This window comes from Arvicola amphibius, chromosome 4 (assembly GCF_903992535.2).
Source record: "Arvicola amphibius chromosome 4, mArvAmp1.2, whole genome shotgun sequence".
NCBI lineage: Eukaryota > Metazoa > Chordata > Mammalia > Rodentia > Cricetidae > Arvicola > Arvicola amphibius.
Genome location: NC_052050.1, coordinates 147597111 through 147619746, shown reverse-complemented (window position 1 = coordinate 147619746; position 22636 = coordinate 147597111). Strand labels below are relative to the sequence as shown.

Sequence of the window (22636 nt, the reverse complement as noted above, 5' to 3'; positions counted from 1 at the left end):
CTCATGGATTTCTCGGTCTCCTTTTTTTAAAAAACTTATTTATTATGCATACAATATTCTGTCTGTCTGTATGTCTGCTGGCCAGAAGAGGGCAAGAGACCTCATTTACAGATGGTTTTGAGCCACCATGTGGTTGCCGGGAATTGAACTCAGGACCTTTGGAAGAGCAGGCAGTGCTCTTAACTGCTGAGCCATCTCTCCAGCCCCTAAATGCGTAGTCTAGACTGGCCTCGAATTCCAGATCCACCTGCCTCTGCCTCCTTCAGCAAATCCTACTGGCCTGCGCCACCAGAACCGGCCAATTTTTTTTTAAAGATTGTTTTCTTATTGACCCCAGAATTCTTTCAATTAACTGCTCTAGATGGCCATGTTCTTCAGGCTTCCCTTTTTCTCCCCAGTTCGCAGGTTACAGACACAGCACTATGCGGTGTTGGAGATCCAGAATCAGGTCCTCATGTGTGCAGCCTTCCTCTCCAGCCTGCTGACCTTTCAAAGGTCTCACCGGTCACTGAGAAACTTCCCTCCTTTGACATTAAATGTGGATTGGCTCCAATGCCAAGCCAGTTGCACTATCATTTGATAGATTCATAAATATAGATGATAATAAACTAGATACAAGAGACCTCATTGTCCGTCCTCTGCATTCTTTTGTACAGAAATGTCCTTGTTATTTGAGTTGTTCTTTTTGATAATGGAAGAATGTCTTTACCTAGGAATCTTCCTTTTTAGTGTGTGAATTCGCTGTATGTGTGTGGTGCGTGCTCACAGCTATGGGGACAGGGGGGACCATCTGCCTACCCATAGAGGTTAGAGGATGTTTCATCATTCTCTGCCTTGTTCCCAGGAGAGAGGGTCCCTCGCTGAACTTGGAGCTATGCTGACACTGAGGAAGCCCCAGTGATGCCTTGGTATCTGCTCCCCACATGACTGAGGTTATAGGTATGGGTAGCCATACTGAGCTTACTAATGAGGGAGCTAGGGAACTGAACCCCAGTCAAGACTGCATAGCAAGCGCTCTTACCCGCTGAGCCCCTTGTTTATCCTTAAGGATTTATCTTCTCTGTTTTATTTGTGTTATGTGTGTATGCTTGCACAGGAATGTGTATGCCTACCGAAGCCAGAAGAATGCATCGGGTCCTCATGGAGCTAGAGTTACACAGGGTTGTGAGCTGTTCAGTTTGGGGTGCTGGCAACCAAACTCCCGTCCTCTGGAAGGGCAGCAAGTGCTCTAAACTAATGTTATCTAAACTTCCTCATTAGAGTTTCGGAGATGGAATCATATTGGAGTTTTTATTTATATACAACTATAAATTATGCATCTTGACATACTAATACTTAAAATAGAAATAACAGCAGTAATAGAAAGTTGCAGAAATTTAAGTTTTTGGTAGCTTACAGACCTTTGGCATTATGCCTGCATTTTTTCATAAAGTAATTGGTATTGACGGGAACGCAGCATGGTGGTACAGTACGCTCTTAGCATGTGCCCTGGGTTTTGCCCCCAGCAACAAAATAAAACAAAATCTCTTTCTACAGTTTATCACTGATGTAAAAAAATTATTTATATTTGATACAGGGTCTCATTATGTAACTCTGACTAACCTGGTATGTATATATCAGGCTGGGCTCAAGAGACCCACCTAACTCTGCCTCCTAAGGTGTAAAAATTTTAACATTCATTAAATGATAACATTAAATTATTTAATAACATTTAATAACATTCTAATAACATTAAAAAGGTAAATAACAAAATTATATGTTCAGGGTCATAAGTCATTATATTTTTTTTTTACTGTAAAAAAGCTTGGAACAGATAAGGTAAATTTCATCTGCAGAGTAGCCCAGAGTGGTAGACATTACTGTTTTTATCTTTAGTTAAGAAAATATCATTTGACTGAAAATGCTTAAGTTGGTTATGAGTTTGTGTTGTTAGACCTTTTTAAACAAGAACCAGCAGTCTTGGGTATCTGGAACATTACAGTAGATCCTGTAACACAGTTGCCATTCTAGAAACTGCTCAGGCATTAACTTGAGTTGTGACCTATGGAGCCCTGTGAATGATGAGATCATCCTAGGCTTTTATCTGCCAGAGGGCTCTATCTTTGACGGTTATATTAAGTGAGGAATCCAGCTTTACCCTGGACACCTCTTGGGGTGGTGGTCATCGTGGACACAGCAATTTACATAGACATACAAAAGGCAGTTTGTTGTGCATCCATCTCATGTAGCCCCGAATCTATGTTGTCCCAGATAGCCTGGAACTCGCTATATAGACCAAGGTGGCCTAGAACTCACAGAGATCTACCTGCTTCTATTGGGATCAGCCACTAAATCCGACATACAAATTGTTGATAACAAGTAGTTTTTTGGGAGCATTTTCTAGACATTTTCAAAAGTACTGAAAATATAAAACATTCATATATCACCAACACAGGGGCAAAGATGTAGCCCAGTAGCAGAGAGCTTGTCGGACACATGTGAGGCTCATATGTTACCCCTCCCACTAGTGTTGCTTTTCAGTACAACTCGTCAGACATCCACGAGAGCAGGAACATGGCTGAACTGCACATGCTAATCCTACACTGGACAGGGGCTGCATCTGTTTACATGTTCTCACATGTCAGAGTATGGGTTCTCCCTTAGCTAAGTTCCTTGATACTTGGTAGATGCCAATTTAGTAATTACCAAAACATTTTGAATATAAATTACACTCACTTCCTGCCAGTGAATTAGTTTGAAAATATGAGGTGAGGGAACACACGCATGATCAAAAACGATAGGATTGGCATCCAGTGAACTCATTTTTAGATCCCCTCTTTGCCTCTGTGACACCCCCCCCACATACACACACCCCGCAAAGTCTCACTCTGGAGCACTCTGCTCCTAAACTCAAGCCCTTCCTCCAAGATCACAGGTGTGCTTAACCACACCCAAACTCAGAAATTGTTAAACAAGGTAATTTATGAGCCTGAAGATTTTATTATTTTGCTGTGCTGGGGATGACGCCCTGGGCCACATACACGCAAAGAGCTCTACTGGAGAGCCACGCCCCAGCTAGAACGAAGTAAAAAAATCAACAGCAAAAAGCTAAGCGGATTACTAGATCAATATTTGTATTACTTAGAGGTAATAAAACAAACAACAGGGCACAGTGGTTTGTGCCTGTATGCTAGTCCCAGCTGAGGCACAAGAACCACCTGAGTCCAGTTTAGTCATTAAGTTCCTATGAGTCTTTTTCTTTTTTTGCAATGGATTGAACTTAAGATCTCATACGTGCTAGGCAAGTGCTCTAACACTAAGCTATGCTCCCAGCTCCCTTTAGGACTTCTTGGCTGTAGGCAGACTTAACAAAATTGTTCCTCTAAGGTACTTGAGGTAGAATATGTTGACTAGCCATAATCCTTGTTTGGGTAACTGCAACCCCACCCATGTATTGATTTGGCATGGTTGGGGGTGGTCATACTGAAGCAAATGTGGCAGTCAGAGGGCTACTTGTTGGACTTATTTCTTTACCATGTGAGTCCTGGGGATCCAGTTTGGGTTGTCAGGCTTGGTGGCATCTCTGAGCCATCTTATCTTGAAGCAAGCTATACATACCCTGAAGTATCCCAGAAACTGGGCAGTCTAGACACGCCATCTTGCTAAGGGCAAACATGGTGTGAATTAGGTATTTGCTATCTTTATATTTTCAAGTTTTGTGCATTGGAAAGTGTATGGCTACATCTATTGCTGTCTCCTCATTTCAATAGAAAGATGGCAAAATTTTCCTGTAAGAAAATAAGCTCACAGTAAAATGTCAGAATAGACTGTATTTTGTATCCTTTTAAAAATTTGTGTGCCTGTACCTGCCTAGTATGCATGTAGAGGTCAAATCCCAGCTTGTGGATTTGGTTCTCTTCTTGCATCCAGTGGGCCGAGGAGACTGAGCTGGTCAGGCTCGGGGCAGTGTGCTTACCCACTAGCCGGCTCATCAGTCCTATTCTGTATTCTCTACAAATCTTCCATATTTTTTAAAAAGTCATCAGATGATCCAAGATATTACAGTAATTCTGACAATGCTTTTCTAATGAAAACTATCTATTTATACTAAGTGAGGGTGTGTAAGATGGCTCAGCAGAAAGTCTCTAGCTACCAACCTTGATGAAGTGTGTTTGGTACCTGGGGTCCACATGGTGGAAGGAGAGAAGTGACTCTGACCTCCACATGCATGCTACGGCACGAGCGCACCCACATAGAACACATCCTTACACACATGCATGCTACGGCACGAGCGCACCCACATAGAACACATCCTTACACACAAATAAGATATTAAAAACACTTAGATGTACTGTATCAGTTATTCCAGCACTGTCTTCCATATACAATGCCACACCCATTTTCCTTTATCAAATCACAACTACAACACTGTTTATTTAAGAAAAGTTTTACTAATGTGTTAATATTTCAGCAAAGTTATTGCAACAAGTTTAAAAGGCAGACAGACTAGTATAGGCTTTAAAGGAACAAATAAGGTTTATACAATTAAATTAATACACAGATCTATTGGGATTACTGAATAACCACAAGGCCCAGAAAACAAATTAAATCTGAAAGATTAAATCCAGTATTAGCACCTACAGTATCTCTAAAAGTTAAACTTTTAACTGCTTCATTCATTTCTTAGCTTTCTTAACTTTCTCCCAAATACAGTGCTCTCAAATCCTAAAAGAAAGGACATAAATTCCAATACTAAGAGTATAGAGATAAAGAAGAGCTGGAAAAATTGACTTGAACTTGCAAGTTTAATGTGGAAGCCAAAACTTACTCGAGTCAATGAAAAGATTTCTGTGCCCTGAATACTGTATGTGGAGGCTATGAATCAGAGTTTATGAGTAGGTTACAAATTAGCAACATACAGCATAATTCCTATCAACTTTTCTCCTAAGTTATATCTGTAACAAAACTAGAGTTAAATGTCACTTGCTTGTTACACACTTGGGGCAGAGCAGGGACAGGCATATCTGATGGTTGAGCATCTACTTATTGTGCTTACTGATTTGTGTAATGAACAAGCAACACACACAACATCTTCCCGACATTTCGAGGTAATGCACACGAACATAAATGCTTTCAAAGAAATAACCTGAATTGCATTAAATACTGCTTTAATAATAACTGCAATACTAAAACAAATAACATATATTATTCTCTCAGGGAGCTTCAGTTTCTGAAATTGAACAGCAGAAATCAATCTTAAGATCGGAATCACGTCAAGACCTGCAGCTTTTGGAGATCTGGGTGGTGCATCAGCCAAAGCACATGTGTGACACACCCTCAAAGCCTGTCACTAATGTGGGGGAGTAACTGTGCTAAGTCATGACTTGTTGAATTATAAAGTCACCTAGGAAACTGGTCCAGGGAATGAACAGAACCAATGATACTGGTGTCAGGTAAGAAAAAGACTTTGTCTTGGGCTGACCAACTGCTTATTATTTAAATGGCTTTGAATTTTAAAAAGTGAAATGCTTCCTTGTATTTTCTTGAAACGAATCAAAAGATTACAGAGTCCTACACAATTGGGAGACACGAAGTGGATGCTGAGTGACAAGAGGTCACTCCAGGTGTGGCACCGTGGCTCTGGCAGCAGATACAAGAGAATAACGCTCTGGAGAGGAGGTAGGGACACTCTGCCATCGGCCAGTGGACAGACGAAGGTTCCAGCTGGAGGCGGGATCTGCAGGAGGTAAAAAGTATTTTAGAAAGGAATGCTAAAAATAGCCTTGAAACCACCTCTTATAAATGACATAAGCTTGCTAACACCCAACTGCTTAGCGAGCTGTGACAATTAATCACTTAGAATGTGCTGTCACGTAAGTGCTAGCAAAGGTCAGTTACTTTATCACTCACTAATTCATTGTGCTGGCAATTATATTTCATCTATTTTTAACCTTTTTTTTAAATGTGTATTGCCTACATGTGTCTGTGGACCACCTGTGTGCATTGCCGGGGAGGCCAGGTGAGGGTGTCAGGTTCTTTGAACTAGAGTTACAGTTATAGCCAGGGGGGCGCTGATGATTGGACCCAGGGCCTCTGAAAGCGCAGCCAGCTCTCTTAACCACTGAGCCATCTCTCTAGCCCCTATTTCATCCTTTATATAATATAGACAATTTCAATCCTCTAGAAAACATATGCATCTAATATAGATAATAAGATATTAGAAAACTGAAAGGCAAAATATTTTTTGCTTAAAGAGCTTATTAAAAGTAAAGGCATTCCCATGGTTTGTGATTTTATGTTATACTATTAATTTAGACAACACTCTGTAGACTTTAAGAGAAACAGTCAAACTAAGTAAGCCATCCTTACGGTTTAATGTCCTTCTCTAACATCCTATGCCACACTGGATCCTGGAATTAAGAAACACAAAGCTCTGAAAACTACACTGTATTGAACAAAAATATTTGCATCCACGAAACTATCTAGAAAATCCTAATGCAAATCTTTCCCATTTCAAAATGTCACTGTTGTCTTAATATTGATACATTAGGCTCTGGGGTATAACTGCTCACAACTTTACACCACCTCAGAAAAACATCCTTAAAGCAGTAACAGCTATGAGATGAGCCGTGACACATGGGCTGTGCAAAGTCAATGCAGCTGCGATTGATAAACGCACTCCAACAGCATATAACAAAACCACAGAGAGTGCCTGGTGGTTCAGCTGAGAAATATCAGATTGGAAACTGTACATGAGAAAATGTACGGGCAAGTAATGCTGTGCTCAAAACAAAGCCTTTAAAAGAAATAAAACATATGGCAGTCATTATTTAGACCTCTGGCTTTCAAAACTTTAGGTGATACATTAACTATAGCTAAAAGACCACAGTTTTGGAATGTTGAGTGATTTATAGGATTCAGTAAATGAACAGGAGAAAAATGGATTTTTAAAAAAGCTACTGAAAAGAAGAAAGGGCATTAAGAACCCATGATCTGTCCTTTCTGTATGTTTCTGTTGCTGTAAACCTTGAGACGAAGCATGGCCTAGAATGGGCCTTTGTGGTGAATCAGCCTTGAACTCATCCAACACTTGTTAGCTATGTTATCTTGATTGCTAGTCTATTGATCTCAGTTCGCTCCTCTGAAATGGAGACTTGTGAGATTCAGAAGGGCTGTTAACACAATACCCAGCAGAGGAGGAGCCCACAAATGGCACCTGCTAGTTTTGCTGACCTAGATGTTCTGTGTTATGCTGCCTGTTAATCAGGAGCAGACACCTGCGAAGCTCAGCAGAACTGTAACTGAAATGGAGGGACAGTCAAGTAGCATTCTATCCTTTAGAGAGCTGGACAAATACAGGGGCAGGCTCAACAACATCTGACTACAGGTTTCTATTACCGTAACTAATTTGTTCCTATTTATTAAAGGGTAGCACCCGGATATACGAGAATTTTAAGGAATGAAATTTATGTTGTGCCCTCCAGGTAAAGTTTCTTCCAAAATGCTCTGAAGCCATGATTCCCCCGCCATGAAATGTCCCTGGGCCTCCTTAAAGCTAAGGCATATAGGCAGAAAAATCTCTGAGCTGATTCATATGTATAATACCCAACATTTATGAGGCTAGGACAGCTCAAGCATTAAACAAGCCAAAGAAACACCTCTCTAAATATCACAATAACAACCAGTCTTAAGATAACAGAGGGGGAAAACAAAAATTAAACTGTATAATCAAGTAAATTTGGGTTACATACACATTTAAAATACAAAGTGAACCCGTGATTAGCTGAAGCTTATACAACGAGTAGAATACCCTACTTGATTTAGTCTGCTGTTTACCAAGCAGGGGGGAAAGTCATGCATAATTAAAAATCTTAACACTGTATATAGACCACGTGATTTCATAGTCACCTTTAATTCAATGGTTTATCTTCCACTGCTCACACCTCTGTCTTCATAGATGGTGATTTCAATCTGAACAGCATGGCCGTTAAGAAAACACACTAAACTGTAACACATGAAGCAGACAGACTACAGCAAGATGGTGTGCAGTTTGATTTTTGCATTGTTTTGCTTATGTTTGAATTATTAAAATGTCTTCCTCCTTCATTAAACATGCTTTTTCTGCTTTGCAAAGTGTTTATTATCTGCTATGATTTGAGTAGTTACTTCTAAAACTCTAGTTTTAAAAAGAATCTATGAAGTTTTTTTTACATTTATTTATATTTATGTTCTGCCTGCATGTATGTACACACACAAAGTGTGTGCAGCACCTATCATGAAGTTCAGAAGCGGGTGTGTGATCCCCTGGAACGGAGCTATGGATGTGAGTCACCACAAGGGTGCTGGAAATCAAACTTGAGTCTTCTGCAAGAGCAGCCAAGCCATTTCTCCAGTCTCTGGAATGAATATATATGAATATACACACACACACACACACATGTATATATGTATGTATGTATATGTATAATCTAGATTCATAGCTAAGAATTCATAGGCATTTAGGGGCTCAAAAATGCCCTGAAATTATATGAAAGCATTTTCTTGGGAGAGGTTTCATGACCCCTAAAAGAACCATTGCTACAGAGTAAAATAAAACACTGTATCAGCTGAACAGCCTAGGATAATGTGACTAAGTTAAAAATTATTTAGCCATTACTTCATCAAGTAAATGAGGTTTTGCAATTTTATTTACCAAATCTACTTAGTGATTTCTCAAGGTCCAGTGCCTCTAGAAACACAGACAGTATGTCAGAGGTGACAGAGTTACACATCTGGCAGCTGTAACAGACTTCAACTAGTCAGATGAACCTGTGGACTGCAGCTCATTTGGATGACAAATCTCAGCACACATTTCAGAGGGGCTTCAGGCTCAGTCTCTGCGGCTGAGATACATCATTCTCACAAGCATACTTTTACCTAAGATGCCCTCAGAACCAAGAGAGATGGTAACAGAATACTAGACAATCCAAAGACTGGTACAATGCAGAGTTCAGGGGTGTGTTTTAAGTAAGAAAACATGTTGGCGAAGGGATGCTTATGATATATAATTCACATGAAAATTCTGAATACACATATAAGAAAGGGTAGGAGCTAAATTCTCTCTGGCCAAGGACAAACAGTACCATCACAATGTTCTTTTTATAGATATTTGGACCTTCTGATCTGGACTAAAAAGATACAACTCGGAGTCCTCTCTCAATGGGGTCTGTCAGGAGGAGGCCTTGGGGAGCATATATCTTCTCATTCTGTTCCTGAATGTATTTGGAGACTTTCTTCAGGACCTGCCAAAAGGAAACACCACAGCTTTTTTTATAGATTTCATTTGAAGTGTTGTCTAGATATCAGAATATTCAGACAGTGAGCTGGTTTTCAATGCAAGTCATATGATTTACAAGGCAGAGCTCTTGTCGGCTGCACACAAGACACAGTGTGTGCAGAGTTCTGGACTCCCAGTTGCAAGGCAAATATACAGACATACAGTGAGAATCAACCCCTAACCGCTCACCTCCGTCCTGGGCACACAGAAGTCGTTTATACACACACAAAGTGTCACCCGGTACTATGACCTCTTCTAATATGAAGGATCGCTCTGCTCTTGCTGCTTAAGAACTTCCTGCTTAAGAACTACTTTTCTCCCTCTTGTGTGTTTTCAGCCATTTAAAGCAATGATTGGCCAATAACAAAGGGAGCTCTGTCACGCTCCTGGGAGGTTTATTTCCTTTGTAAAGCACACAGATGTGAATGCTTGCAGGGCTTCTGATCACAGGTGTCTTGAATCATTCCTATGTTTGCATACATTGATACTCTGTAGCTTGATCGTTTCCTAGACAGGAACTTCAAATTATAAATTTAGTATTAAGCTTGTAAAAGTCAAAACAAATGTAGACAAAACCCAGACAGAACACAAAGTAACTTTGAGAAACAGCAATTCTAAGAGAGTGAGAAAATATGGCTTTACCTAAAGTCAAGGAGCTACAGGCTTTACTTCAGGCTCAAAGTCGTCAGAGCCCCTTTCTGGCTTTAGCATTCGAAGGAACCGTGATTTAGTCTTTAAGTTACCCTGCACTTCCTTAGATTTATACTTTGAGCAAATGATGAGGCTACAACCTTGATCACAATATAAAGAGGAAAAGCAATGCATGAAAACAAAACAGCACTAGATGTCAAGCATTGACTAAGTGCACAGCTGTACCAGGAAAAGGAATAAAGGAGGTAGATGTTACAATTGAGCTATTTTATTTAGTATAAACTAACTTAAACTATGAAGCCCTATTATGGTTTGAACAGTTTTCTTATTGAAGGAAAATATAAATACTAATACACATATTACATATAACATTACATATATATACACACACATATACATACACATACTATTTAGATTCTATCTTTGGGAGTAATATAATCTCAGGTTTATTCCCTTTTTAAAAACGGTATGGATAGCTACTGAAAGAGCAATCTACATGGTTCTTTATTTAGTAAATTTAAAACATTATTTCTAAAAATAACTTTTTAAACCTAACTAGCTGCAGCAACGTGTGTATCTGAAGATGGTGAGCTCTGCTTGGTCATGATGAACAAACCCTACAGGCACTATCTTCACAGTCTGTCAATCATTCTAAATTACGGAGTGGAAGGAACAGTCCATAAATGAGGCCAACTCAGGACTCTCAATCGCTTTTCCAACGCTCCCTTTGCCCCAGTCCATTAATCACCATGAGAGGGAACACAACTGTGTGCATGGACGGCTCTTAAGAATGGATCCCTCGGAACTGCTTTCCTCCTTGGGCACAGATTACTAGCAAGGAAATAGCATTTTTTAATTTGATTCAAGCATAATTTGTTGGACAAAGTTTCTGTTTAATCTTTAGTACCATTTCTGTGTATCTCTCTCGCTCTCTAAAAATAAACTCCAAATCTCCTTACGTTATTTTGGAGAAGGCAATACAAGTTGCTTTTGAATTCTTTATTCCTAGCAACAGTAAGCTGTTAATATGGGTAGCCATTCAAAACTGTACCTAATATTTCTGTCCCAAGAGACCTTAATTAATATGGCATCTTATTCATAGTTAATTTAACTTTTTATGTGTATAAGTATGTGCCTGACCAGGGCACATGTGAAGGCCAAGAGCACAGCTACCGGGATTCATTTCTCTGCTGTTACCCTGTAAAGTCCAAGGCTCAAGTTCAGGTCATCGGGCCTACACACAAGCTCCTCTATCCCCTGAGCCATCTCACTGGTTCTTATACTTTAAATCAATGTCAGAACAAACCAAGATAACTAAAAAATTACTTTATTCCCAAACACTCAATACAACCTCAACTCGTATAACATTACAAAGTTAAACGTGAACATGATCAAACCTCCAGGAATAGACAACCTAAGTTAATGTGACTCAACACATAGGTTGCTAGAGAGGTAGCATGAACCAGGCGGAGTTGAGTTGAGATCAGAATCTTTTTTTCTTTTTCCACAGAAAATATTCAAGTGTCCTTCTAATTACAGTCCACAGCAAAAGGGATGCTTTCTAGCTAGTAAACAAAGCAGACAGCGAGGAGAGCTGTCTCAACTGTTCTCTAATTCTAATAGATAGGAACAGTGGAGAAATAACACTAACATTTTTATCTTCACTGAAAAAAAATCAATAAATAGCATATTATAAGCAACAAAGTGCATAATTGTTTAAGCAAGTTTTAAGAATTATTGACAATTTCAAAAAAATTCAACCCACACAATAAAGTGTAAACATTATATTTGGTTTACTGTTCACTGACTAAGAAACTTTCGTGTTTAAAACCCTGGAGTCTAAATGATTCAATCCCACCTTTGCATAGAGAACTAAAGGACATGGTTTGCTGTGCAAGCCTCATGACCTGAGTTCAGATCCCAGAACTCAGGCGGAAGCTGGAAACAGAAGCACAAGCATCTAAAATCCAAGCATACCTTAGCAGGAGACAGGGAGGTTGAGGGCCAGGGCCAGTTAGCCTGGAATATACAGCAGTGAACAAGAAAAGGAGAACATAGGGGAAGACAAGGGCCTGTACCCGAGGTTACTGATTTCCACAGGTGCCCTGGCACACGTATGTGTGCACATAAATACATAAAAATATTTTCTTAAAAAACCTACTTTAAGAAATTGTTTAACATTTACTATAAGTAAGGCAATATATTAATTCCAAGATCTACTTTATAGTTGAGAGAACAGCAAGATCCCGTAGCTAGGATGACTTGTCTAGTACCCGGTTATTAGTTTCTCCTTACAACTGTCACTCCAAAGCATGTGCTTCTCTCACTGTTGGCAGAAATGTACTTCTTTAAAAGCACCGCTGGATGAGTGTGTTTTCATCTAAGGGAATTCAACTTTCCATCCTCCCCCAAAGTTAGCTCCTGCCTGAACCCTGGTTCTATTATCAACAACTCCTTTGGAATCAGTCACTTCCTTCCACCCAAACTGCCCTACTCCTAATCCAAGCATTCTCAGTTTGGACTTCTGTGAATTCCCTAACTTGTTTGTCCATTCCCAACCTTCTTTTAGGAGGTCTGTATTGTGGATATCCTTACAGGAAGTCATTCTGTAAACATTTTAAGAATTTACAGGTATATTTGGAGTTTACTGTGGAAACTTGGTCATTTATTTAACACATATTCAAGGAGTGAATAACATAGCCAAAACATGGCTTAGGCATTAAAATAAATAACACAAAGGTTAAGGCAATACCTGTAGTTGAAGAGGACACATACCCCTATGTTCCACAGTATTGCATCATAAGTGCCAGAAAATGGACACAAGAGAGAAATAATCTGATTATGAGAGTTAAGAAAAATTGGACAGGAACGGGAAATGGGACTGGTTATAGCTGGGAATGAAAAGAACAGCTACTGTCTGAAGAGGACCAAAGAGCTACCGTCTGACTGGAAACTAACCAAGTTTGGCTGTTGAAACAAGCGAAGGAAGGGTATGGGAGACAGCTAGGAAGGCAACCTGACATCAGCTTCAGGAGCTTGCCTGATCCAGCTGTAATCAGGCAAAGAAGGAAGAACACTGACTTAGGAGTGGCAGGGGAAATAAGGCTGTGTTTTATAAAGACTGGAAGGTCAGGTTGGAAGAGCAAAGAACACGGAGAAATGAGTTAGGAGAATACCAGTCTCCTAACTAAGCATGAGATAGAGGGACATCAACAGAGAAGACGGCAGAGAATGTCATGAGGCTTTAACAAATGGGAAAACAGAAAACACTGCAGTTCTTTACAACTGAGTACTTTCCCTCTTCAATTCTCACACCTAAAGACAGGCTAAAAAGACAGGGTACGCCTGAAAGAATGGGGAGATGGGACACTTGCATTCTGAGCATCTTAAGTTGGCACCAGAAACTCTAGCTCTGGTAGGCAGCTGAAATAGAAGGAAAAAACTCAAGTTGGAGGATAAGATTGAATATGAATTTTGGAAAACAAAGTAAAAATATCCTTAAAAAACTGGAGATAATGAAGACATAGATAGACTTTACACGTGGAATCTGAACACTGACCTGCTAATTCAAGCAGACATACACATTTTGACCTGTTTTTAAACACTTAGGGCTCACTCCTGTGTACTAGGAACAACAACAAAATCTGAATTATTTTAAACATGCTTCTAAAGTTTAAAGCAACTTTACTATATAAAAACTTATCGTCTTTCATGATTTTTAGAGAGCTTCTAAACACAAATGTACAGTACCTTCTCATAATGAGTTTCCATGCATAAGAAGATGGTATATGCTGTTAAACAAGCCAAACAGCCTTCAAGATATGACTGGCCCCCAAGCTTCTCTGCTTCTGCATAAAGGTTATTTAGAGTTCGAACTGTTTCTTCAAACTGCTGTCTATCAATCTGTAGGGAGGAGAGAATTTAAAGTTTTAGAAACAAAGATGGTAAAGTCATTGCTTGCTACCACAAATTCACCTTATTGTTTTGACAATATTCTGAATTTAAAGACAAGAACTAGATCAGGCATGGTAACATACATTGTGTCAGCACATGGAATGCCAAGGCAGGAGGATCAGTCTTGGCTGGGGTTTGAATGAGAATGGCCCCCAAAGGTTCATGTTGTAATACTTGGTCCCCAGTTGTGGAACTGTTTGCTAAGGATCAGAAGGTGTGGCTTTGTTGTGTCACTGGGGGTGGGCTTTGAGGTTTCAAAAGACTCTTGCCACTCTAATTAGCTTTTTTTCTGTCTCCAACTTGTGAATGAGATGTGAGATCTCAGCTTTGGCTCCTGTGCCACGCCCGACACCATGATGGCTATGGAGTCTACTCCCCTCTGAAACTGTAAGCAAGCCCCCAATTCAATACTTTCTTTTATAAGTTGTATATAACTTCGTCATGATGTCTCTTCACAGCAGAGAACAGTAACTAAGACATTAGCGATATAATGAATGCTGAGATCAGCCTGGGCTCATAAGAACTTATCTAAAAACCAAACCACAAAAGATGAGGTGACTGTCTTTTTATGTGGTTAAATCTGGATCCATGTTCCTAATATAACTGCTTGGGTTTACTATCCATCCTATGGGATACTAGGAATCTTGACGGTTCAAAATGCTACTTCCCTATACTGAAATTCTAATGATACTATCTCTAGTCATATATATTTGTATTTTGAGCACCTATAATGCTATGACCAGTCTTTAGATACACACACCCTTAATTGTAGGGGCACCTAAGAAGTTCCTTTTATCTTGAAAGAATATTTATTTTTATTTTTTTTCAAAACAGAGTCTTACTCTGTAGCCCAGGATGGCCTCTTACTTGTGATTTTCCTGCCTTGCCCTTCCAAATGCTGGGGTTTAAGGTGTGCACCACCATTACCAATTGAGAGTATGCAATCTTAAAACAAGCATCTGAATACTGAATTTACTAGGAAAACGGCGAGAGTATTTTAAGTAGAGTGAGCAAATGTTAAGTTTTATGTTGTTTTCTCAGATTCTCCTTTTGAAGCAATTATTTTGTTACTAGATCCCCATACTATGAGAAGGGTAAAATTCTCAAACTGACACAATGCTTTACAATAAAGCCATTTCTAACCTGGCTTTATTGATACAAAGTGCCACTTTACTTAGTGACATTATTATCCCATGTTCACACTAATACATTTGTCATTTGTTTCCCAGTGACATTTTAGTTAAGGACAGGCTGTATATGTCCCAGAAGATTGTATCACTAGTTCCATGGCATATATGCAACTTATGATGCTCAGAGGACCCATTTCTCAGATCATGCTTGGGTCGGTAAGTGGCAGAGCAGATGCAGTACTGCTACTGCCATCCCATTTCTCACTCTGGTTGAGATAGGGTCTCAAGTATTACAGACTTCAAACTCACTATGTAGCTAAAGACAAGATGACTTTCATGTCCTGATCCTTGTATCTTCTCCATCTTGCTAGGATTAAGGCACAAACTATCCCACCTAATTTTATTTGGAACAGGGACAGAACCCAGGGCTTCCTGCACGTGAGGCAACTACTCTAAAAACTGAGTTGACTCTCCAGCCCTAGTAATTTGTTTTATTTTCTTCTAACACAGTTTCGTATACTTCAACTTTCTAAAGTTTCTCCTAGAAATTTTAATGCCCATTCGTATATAAAGTATTTCACTGGTGACTATCATTCTGACCCAGGACCTCAAATACTCTGGGCAAGCACTCTACTACCAAGCCACATATTTAGTCCAGAAAAATAATTTTGAAAGTAGATAATATTTTATGATCTAGTCTTTGAGCTTTTAAAGTTTCTTAGGTCAGAGACAGTTGTCCTTAGTTTTTATGACAAGGGCTAGGTGAACAAAAATTTTGAGAGAGAGGCAGCTAGGCATAGTGGCACACACATTTAATCCCAGCTTTTGCGAGGCAGAGGCAAGCAGATCTCTCTGAGTTTAAGGCCAGCTTGGTCTCCATAGTGGACTCCACTACAGCCAGAGCCACACAGTGAGAAATACACTGTCCTGAAACACACCCACCACCAAAAATATAAAAGACTGGTCACTGCAGACCTAAGCCGTGTGCTTGTGCACTGAACTCCCATCAGGGCAGTTCAGGGATTAGCCTAAATTAACCCTTTCGGTAGCCAGCGACCACTTAACAGTCCCAGTTTTGTTGTTACTTTATTTATCCAAGTCTTATGATCTGATCAATTCGTTTAAATTGTTTGCATTTCTTTACATACAGTGATTCAAAACAATGAAATCCAACCCAAGATTACATTATTTCTTCCATATTACAACTGCCTCTTGGACTAGGAATACTAATTATTATTCTGAGAGTACCATGGTTTGCAAAATGGAGGCGAACCATTGGCCAGTTTAATAAACAAAATCTGAAGTCAGGGATTCATTTTAAAGCTAAGAAAACAAAAAGGAATAAAGTTGTTTTAAAAGCATATGAGAAGAAAATTTTGAGTTTTCAGTGGTCAAGCATTTACTTAACACATATGAAGTTCTGGGCTCCAACCTTAATTCCTGTACGTACACAGCACACACAATTTTAAAAAGTTAATATAAAAGAGTGTGATGGATGGGGGCACAGACGGGAGCAGTCAGGGTAAACAGCATTAGCCATTATGGGCTTCATAATGTTTTGGGCTCATGGAGCACATAAAAATAGTGGCCTCACAAGATTATAATGGAGCTGAAAATGCCTACTGCCTAGTAGCATGGTAAACAGCAGCTCAATGCATCCTTCACCACTTGTAATATCAGTACAAATGAACCTAAGCTTCTAGCCTAGAAAAGCACATGCAACCAGTACTTAGCAATGGCAGCAGGTGATAATGGTACTGATCTACTACATATAATCTATGCTATCGCTTTCAGCGTTCTGGATTGCACTCCTACTTATAAATATGGCAGCAGCAACAACAGATTAAAGTGCTTATGCCATGATCTACACACAGGCTGTGCTACCATTTTCAGCGTTCTTTTCGACTGCATTCCTCCTTTCTTACACCTAATGTTGGTGTAAGTATATGGTTAGCGCAACAAACCTGCCTTAGTGATGTATTTCAATGTTGTGAAGTGACACACAACTGCACTTTAGCTCCAAAGAGCGAACTCAGGAGTTCTTAAAATCTGTTATGTCTAAGCACATTAAAAGAGTCATTAGTTCTCCCAACATCTTTGGATACTGATTTAGAAACTATATTGAAAATTGGAACCAAATACAAAAATATGGCTTGATAAACACCATTCAGGATGGAAATAGGGGTTATTTTCTCAGAAGTTTTGTTCTTATTGAAATGCATACCGCTGAAGGCTGAAGAGTCAAGGCTAATTCTGCTGACCAGATCAAGTACAGTTTGTCTCTACTACAGTTCATTTGAATTCTTTTCTATCCGAAGACCAAGGGTGACTACAACATTTGCATTTTGGCTAGAATGACAACAAAGCTTCCTTTGAAGAACTACCGAGGCGTCTAAGGACGTCGGTGTCAAGGAACCACATTCTCCCAGGCAGGACCTAAGGATGGAAGTGTCAAACATGCCATTCTCCCACTCAGGGGACTCTTGTTAACTGACACATGCATCAGCACGCTCAAACAACATGCATGCAGTTGTTTGTTTGTTTTGTTTTAACTTATGTAATGTAAGGCACTTGTGTATTAGTTTCTTTCTCTGTTAAGCTGTCAAGTGTGATACTCCCACAGAATGAAACGGGCCTCCTGGCAGAGCAATCAGCAGTATTTCTAAGTTAGTAAAGAAATAAACCTTTCCCATCACACAAAGCAAGGAAAACTTAAACTTATAATCAACAGATACACATAAAGCTTTTCCAAATAGTTTAAGATATAAACTAAGGTTTAACTCACACACTAAAAAAGTCAAAAGCACATTCCATATAGTGCTCAGTACCACAAGCAATTCTCGGGTTTATCAAGTCAAAGTACCATTTTTGGGTGCCAGAATTTAGCAACATCAATTTCCTGTAATAATGTGGGGTAATGTGACTACAGCTTATTATTTAAATTTAAGATGATCAAAGAACGATTCTACCATACCCAAAGGCTAATGCCTGATTTTGCATATATGTATCTGGCTCAATAAAGAGAGAAGTTTGACCATTAAACCAGCAAACAAAGGCATTTAAATGGCATTTCACAAACAAGTAATTCGAAATCACACTACCTTCACTCTCTCTGAGACCGAGTCATGTTATGCAGACCATACTGGTCTATAACTCAAAATCCTGCCTCTGACACCCAGGTGTTCGTGGCCATACTCTGTTTATACAGTTATCTTTTCAAACCTTGTTTGATCTTTAGTTTGAAGATGTTAAAAAAGAAAAGGCAACTGGGCCACTAACTTGCCTATGGTTATAAATTACACTTAAGGAGAAGATAACTAATCAACAATTTCCAACACTAATAGTCAGTGCTGGGGACTGAAAGCAGAGGCTCACACATGCTAGATAAGTGTTCTACCACTGAATTATGCCATCAGGAGTCCCCTCTTTTCAAGCTATTTTGGAGTAGGGTATCTTCAAGCTGCCCAGGCTGGCTTTAAGCTTGTCACCTTCCCGCCTTAACTTCCCTAGCGGCTGGGACTACAAGCCTAACTATTTAGTGTTGGGGACAGAACCCTGGGCCCTCAACCTGCTAAGGACAGGCTCTAGCACCGAGCTACACTCTCTGCCTACAACCCGACAAACTGATTTAAATGGCTGGGGCACATTTCTCTAGTACACACTCCTCTCCGCCCACCTAGTCCACAACCGGCATTTCTTAGCCCCACACCCACACCACGCTTAATCATCTCTAAGTTCCTCACCCTTCTAGCTCAGTTTTCAGAAACTGACTTCTGAACGGGAAACGAAAGGTGAGTAACATGGCTGACGAACAAAAGAATCACACTGGGTAGGCACAGGCACACACATGCCCACAGCACTAACTTTTGAAGCAGGATAGATTTTTGGTGGCGCTAAATCTGAAGGAACGGTGAACAAATCCATCTTTGTTTATAAGGTTACCCAAAGGCCCTATACCTGATGACAGTTTTGATATGCCAGGCGAACAGGAAGCTCCCAGGGATTGCGTCTGGGAGTGAAGAGTTCACTACTAGTTCCTCAGTCGTTCCTGCCCGGGCCCAGGGACGTTTTTCAGGTTCCAAGAGGGCCTGTCCGGCCTACCAGGCACATCGCTAATAAACCCTTTCGGCTGAACAGGATGATCATCAGCACAGTGACCATAAGCATCAGTCATGAGAATGATGACGTTTCCTTTTGCGTGGAAAGGCGGTAGGGTATAGGTCACCACGGGCTGTACGAGGCAGCCTGGAGTTCCAGGAATTAGCGCCTCATCAAGGTGTCAATAACCGTGTGTGTGTGTGTGTGTGTGTGTGTGTGTGTGTGTGTGTGTACGCGCGCACACCGTACGTGTAGTATCAAGTTAAAGACACCCCTGGGTAGAGCATCATGAAGGTGTCAATAACCGTGTGTGTGTGTGTGTGTGTGTGTGTGTGTGCGCGCGCGCGCGCGCGCACCGTGCGTGTAGTATCAAGTTAAAGACACCCCTGGGTAGAGCATCATGAAGTTGTCAATAACTGTGTGTGTGTGTGTGTGTCCTGTTAAGGACACTCCTGGGTAGACTGAGGGCAGTGTGCGTTTTAAAGTTCTGTAAGATCCCTGTACTCTGAGCATTGGCCTTAGAAGTCCCTCTCCAGATACTAAACCTTGCCTTCTACATCTTTTGCCATGAACCTAGAGGTCTGCCGCTCACCAGAACCAGGAGACAGCGGGTGGGATGGTGGACCCACATTCCCTCCCGCTCCAGGGACTCTCCCTCCCCAGGGCAGGTGCAGGGAGCCAGGCTGCGCGCGTACCCTGTTCTCCAGCTCCGCGGGGAACTTGGTCTGGAACTGGCAGCGTGTGCCGCTGCTGTAGTCTCGTTGGATGAACACCTTCCCGGACACCGGCGCCTGCTGCGGCCTCATGGCGAGGACAGGACCCGCCGCTCTGCGAGTTCGGGGAAGACACGGGTCAGATCGCCGGCCTGAAGCCGGCTCTCCGGCCCGCCAGCCCTTCGGGGCCACCCACCGCCCCAGAATGCCCAAGGCCTCCCCCTCGCCGTCCCCCTTCACTCATGGCTGTGGTTGAGGGCCTCCAGCTACCCTAGCCCAGGACCCGCGCCCCCCCTCATCCTGGTTCGGCCCTGGAAACACAAACCCGCCTCCTCGGCCCTCCGGCAGCTGTCGCACTGCCTTCGCCGTCACTTACGTCCTGTCGCAAAAGTCTGGCCTCTCCTAAACTTATTCTACGCCACACTTTTACGCCTTGCCCCTCCGGCCGTAAAGCGACCTGCCCGCGGCTGCGCAGTGCAGCGAGGTGCGCCGTGGCTGGCAAAGGGTTCTCATTCTGTAGGCGGTGGAATCCCTTCCGGGCGGAAGAGAGTGGAGCTTTTGATCCGTGTATCCCGGAGTTCGGAGGAAAGATACCGGGGTTTGAGACGCAGGATTCCCTGTTAGTTATGGTGAGGCAGTTTCTGGTCACGGAAGTGTTTTTCTTCTTGACTATTTGTGCCAGCCTTCATTTGTGCTGCATCACTGCCTGCAAACCAAAACCACAACAAGAACGGCCATGACTCCAAACCCCTTAGACACGAACTGTTCACCTATGTTTACAACTCCTCAGCGCAAGGGAGGAGGACAATCTTTCTGGACTGCATTCTCCCTCATCCCTCCAGCTTTTCCTTGAGGTGTTGGCTCTTCATCCCAGAGACCTGCTTACACAGCTACGCCCGTTTAGGCGACCAGACTGGACCTTTCTGGTGTTTTTTTTTCCTTCCTTCCTTCCTTCCTTCCTTCCTTCCTTCCTTCCTTCCTTCCTTCCTTCCTCCCTCCCTCTCTCCCTCCTTCCTTTCTCTTTCTCTTCCTCCTCCACCTCTATAATTCTAATGAAACTTTGCCTGGTAGTTGTCTCTTACTGTGTTTTTAAAATAGCAATAGCACGGTGGCACAGTACCTTTAATCCCAGCACCAGGCGGCGGGTTGCAGAGGCTGGTTGGGTCTCTGAGTTGAAGGCCACCCTAGTTTACGTAGAAAGTTCCTGGCCAACCAGGGAGACTTAGTGAGACCTTGTCTCAAAAATGACTAGCGTTGTCCCTAAAAAGGATGTAAATAATCAATTCACTTAAAATGGACACAATTTGCACCCTTAAACCGTCAGCACAATCAAGATGTAAACACCACCTCTAAGAAGTTCCTTATTCTTAATAATCCTCCCTTTCTGCCACTCACCAGACCCCTGTGCCCAGACCCTGACCTTTCTGTGACTAGAAATGAGTCTGCATTTCTTTGACGGTTACATAAATTGAATCATAGTTTTGGTCTGGCTCTTACTGTAGAGATTATGTTGAGATTCCTCTGCTGTGTGCATGATTCCCTTTCTTTGACTTTCCCAGTTTGTTTATTCACTTATTTATAGATGTTTGGAAACTCTCAATTTTGGAGTAATGCAAATAAAGCTGCTATAGACATTAACCTACACGTCTTTGTATGGTGTATTTTTTAAAGGGGTTAACATTTAGTTTTTATTTCTATCAGTACAGTAAAGGCATTTCTTTTTAAATTTATAAACGTTATTTTTAAAAAGCTTGGAAATAAATAAAGAAGATCACACAGCAAAATTAACCAGATTCATTTTCTGTACAATTCAATGCACTTTATACAGGGAGAACAGAACAGAAGCTGTAGAGCTTCACAATTAATCTTACACTTTTAGTGTCTAATGTATTTTCTGCACTTAACGACCACCCAAAATAACAAAAAGTCCTTGGCAGAATTAAAATACTTTCCCCCCCATTGTTCCTTGATTTGGTTTGCAAAACACTTCAGTTAAATCAATTGATGCTGTAACTGGGAAACTCTCAGATTTATCTGAGAGGGCATTAGTCAGTTTTTCTGCTGTCTTTATTACCCTGGCTTCTGCACTCGCCCAGAAAACATGAATACACCTCCCTTAAGATCTCTTCCTCCTCTTTAAAGCTCTCCCTTCTAGTCTCATGACCTACAAACACACATATTTCTCTTCAGTTCATGAGTAGGTGGCTAGGTTGTGGTGAGTATAGGGTTAACTTTTCGTGAAACTTCTCAACTGTGTTCCAGTTTTACCAGTCATGTCTGAGGTTTCCCGTTGCTCTACGTCTTGTCAGAAGTTGTGCTTTTAATTTTCATTTTTCCATACAAAATGATTTTGAGTGTCTTGACGTGTACTTACTTAGCTGTCATAGTCCCTCTGTGGCGATGTGAGTGTTCCATTGTCTGGCGCATGTTTGTATAGTAGGCAGTAGTCCGTCAGTGTACTGAAGTATGTGGCACAGGCGTATGCAGTAAAGAGAGGCTTATTTTAGTCCTAAATCTGGAAGCTCAACTCCAAGATGGGGTGGCTTCTTTGGTTTAGCCCTCTGACACAGCTGGCACATTCTAAGGGAATATATATATCTTAACCTGGAAAGCAAATGAAAATGGGTGAGGTCCTACAATCCACTTGGAGGGTACATCTCCAGTCATCCAAGAACCTCCCACAGGGGCCTTTAGCACTTATCAATACCTTGAGTACAAAATCTTTACATATTGATTTCTCAGGGAATCAACTCATACTAAAACTATAGAAGTTTGTTTTTGTTTTTGAATTTTGA

The 22636-nt window shown here is 41.1% G+C and overlaps 1 protein-coding gene across 4 annotated transcripts; it reads right to left on the bottom strand.

Moving 5' to 3' along the window:
• Positions 1-4410: 4410 nt before the first annotated feature.
• On the bottom strand, positions 4411-20729 carry Golga7 (golgin A7). 4 transcript variants are annotated; one of them, XM_038327044.1, is made up of 6 exons: positions 20436-20729; positions 19824-19956; positions 13697-13849; positions 9159-9260; positions 7888-7950; positions 4411-5716 (listed from the first exon to the last, which is right to left on the bottom strand). In XM_038327044.1, exons 2-5 carry the CDS (start codon positions 19932-19934, stop codon positions 7903-7905), a joined length of 414 nt encoding a protein of 137 aa, XP_038182972.1. In that variant the 5' UTR covers positions 19935-19956; positions 20436-20729; the 3' UTR covers positions 4411-5716; positions 7888-7902. The 4 variants fall into 4 exon arrangements, with proteins under 4 accessions (XP_038182972.1, XP_038182971.1, XP_038182970.1 ...); XM_038327043.1 differs by lacking the exon at positions 20436-20729 and adding an exon at positions 20167-20230; XM_038327042.1 differs by lacking the exon at positions 20436-20729 and adding an exon at positions 20112-20135 and having other exon boundaries at positions 7888-7955.
• Between the last annotated feature and the right edge of the window lie 1907 nt (positions 20730-22636).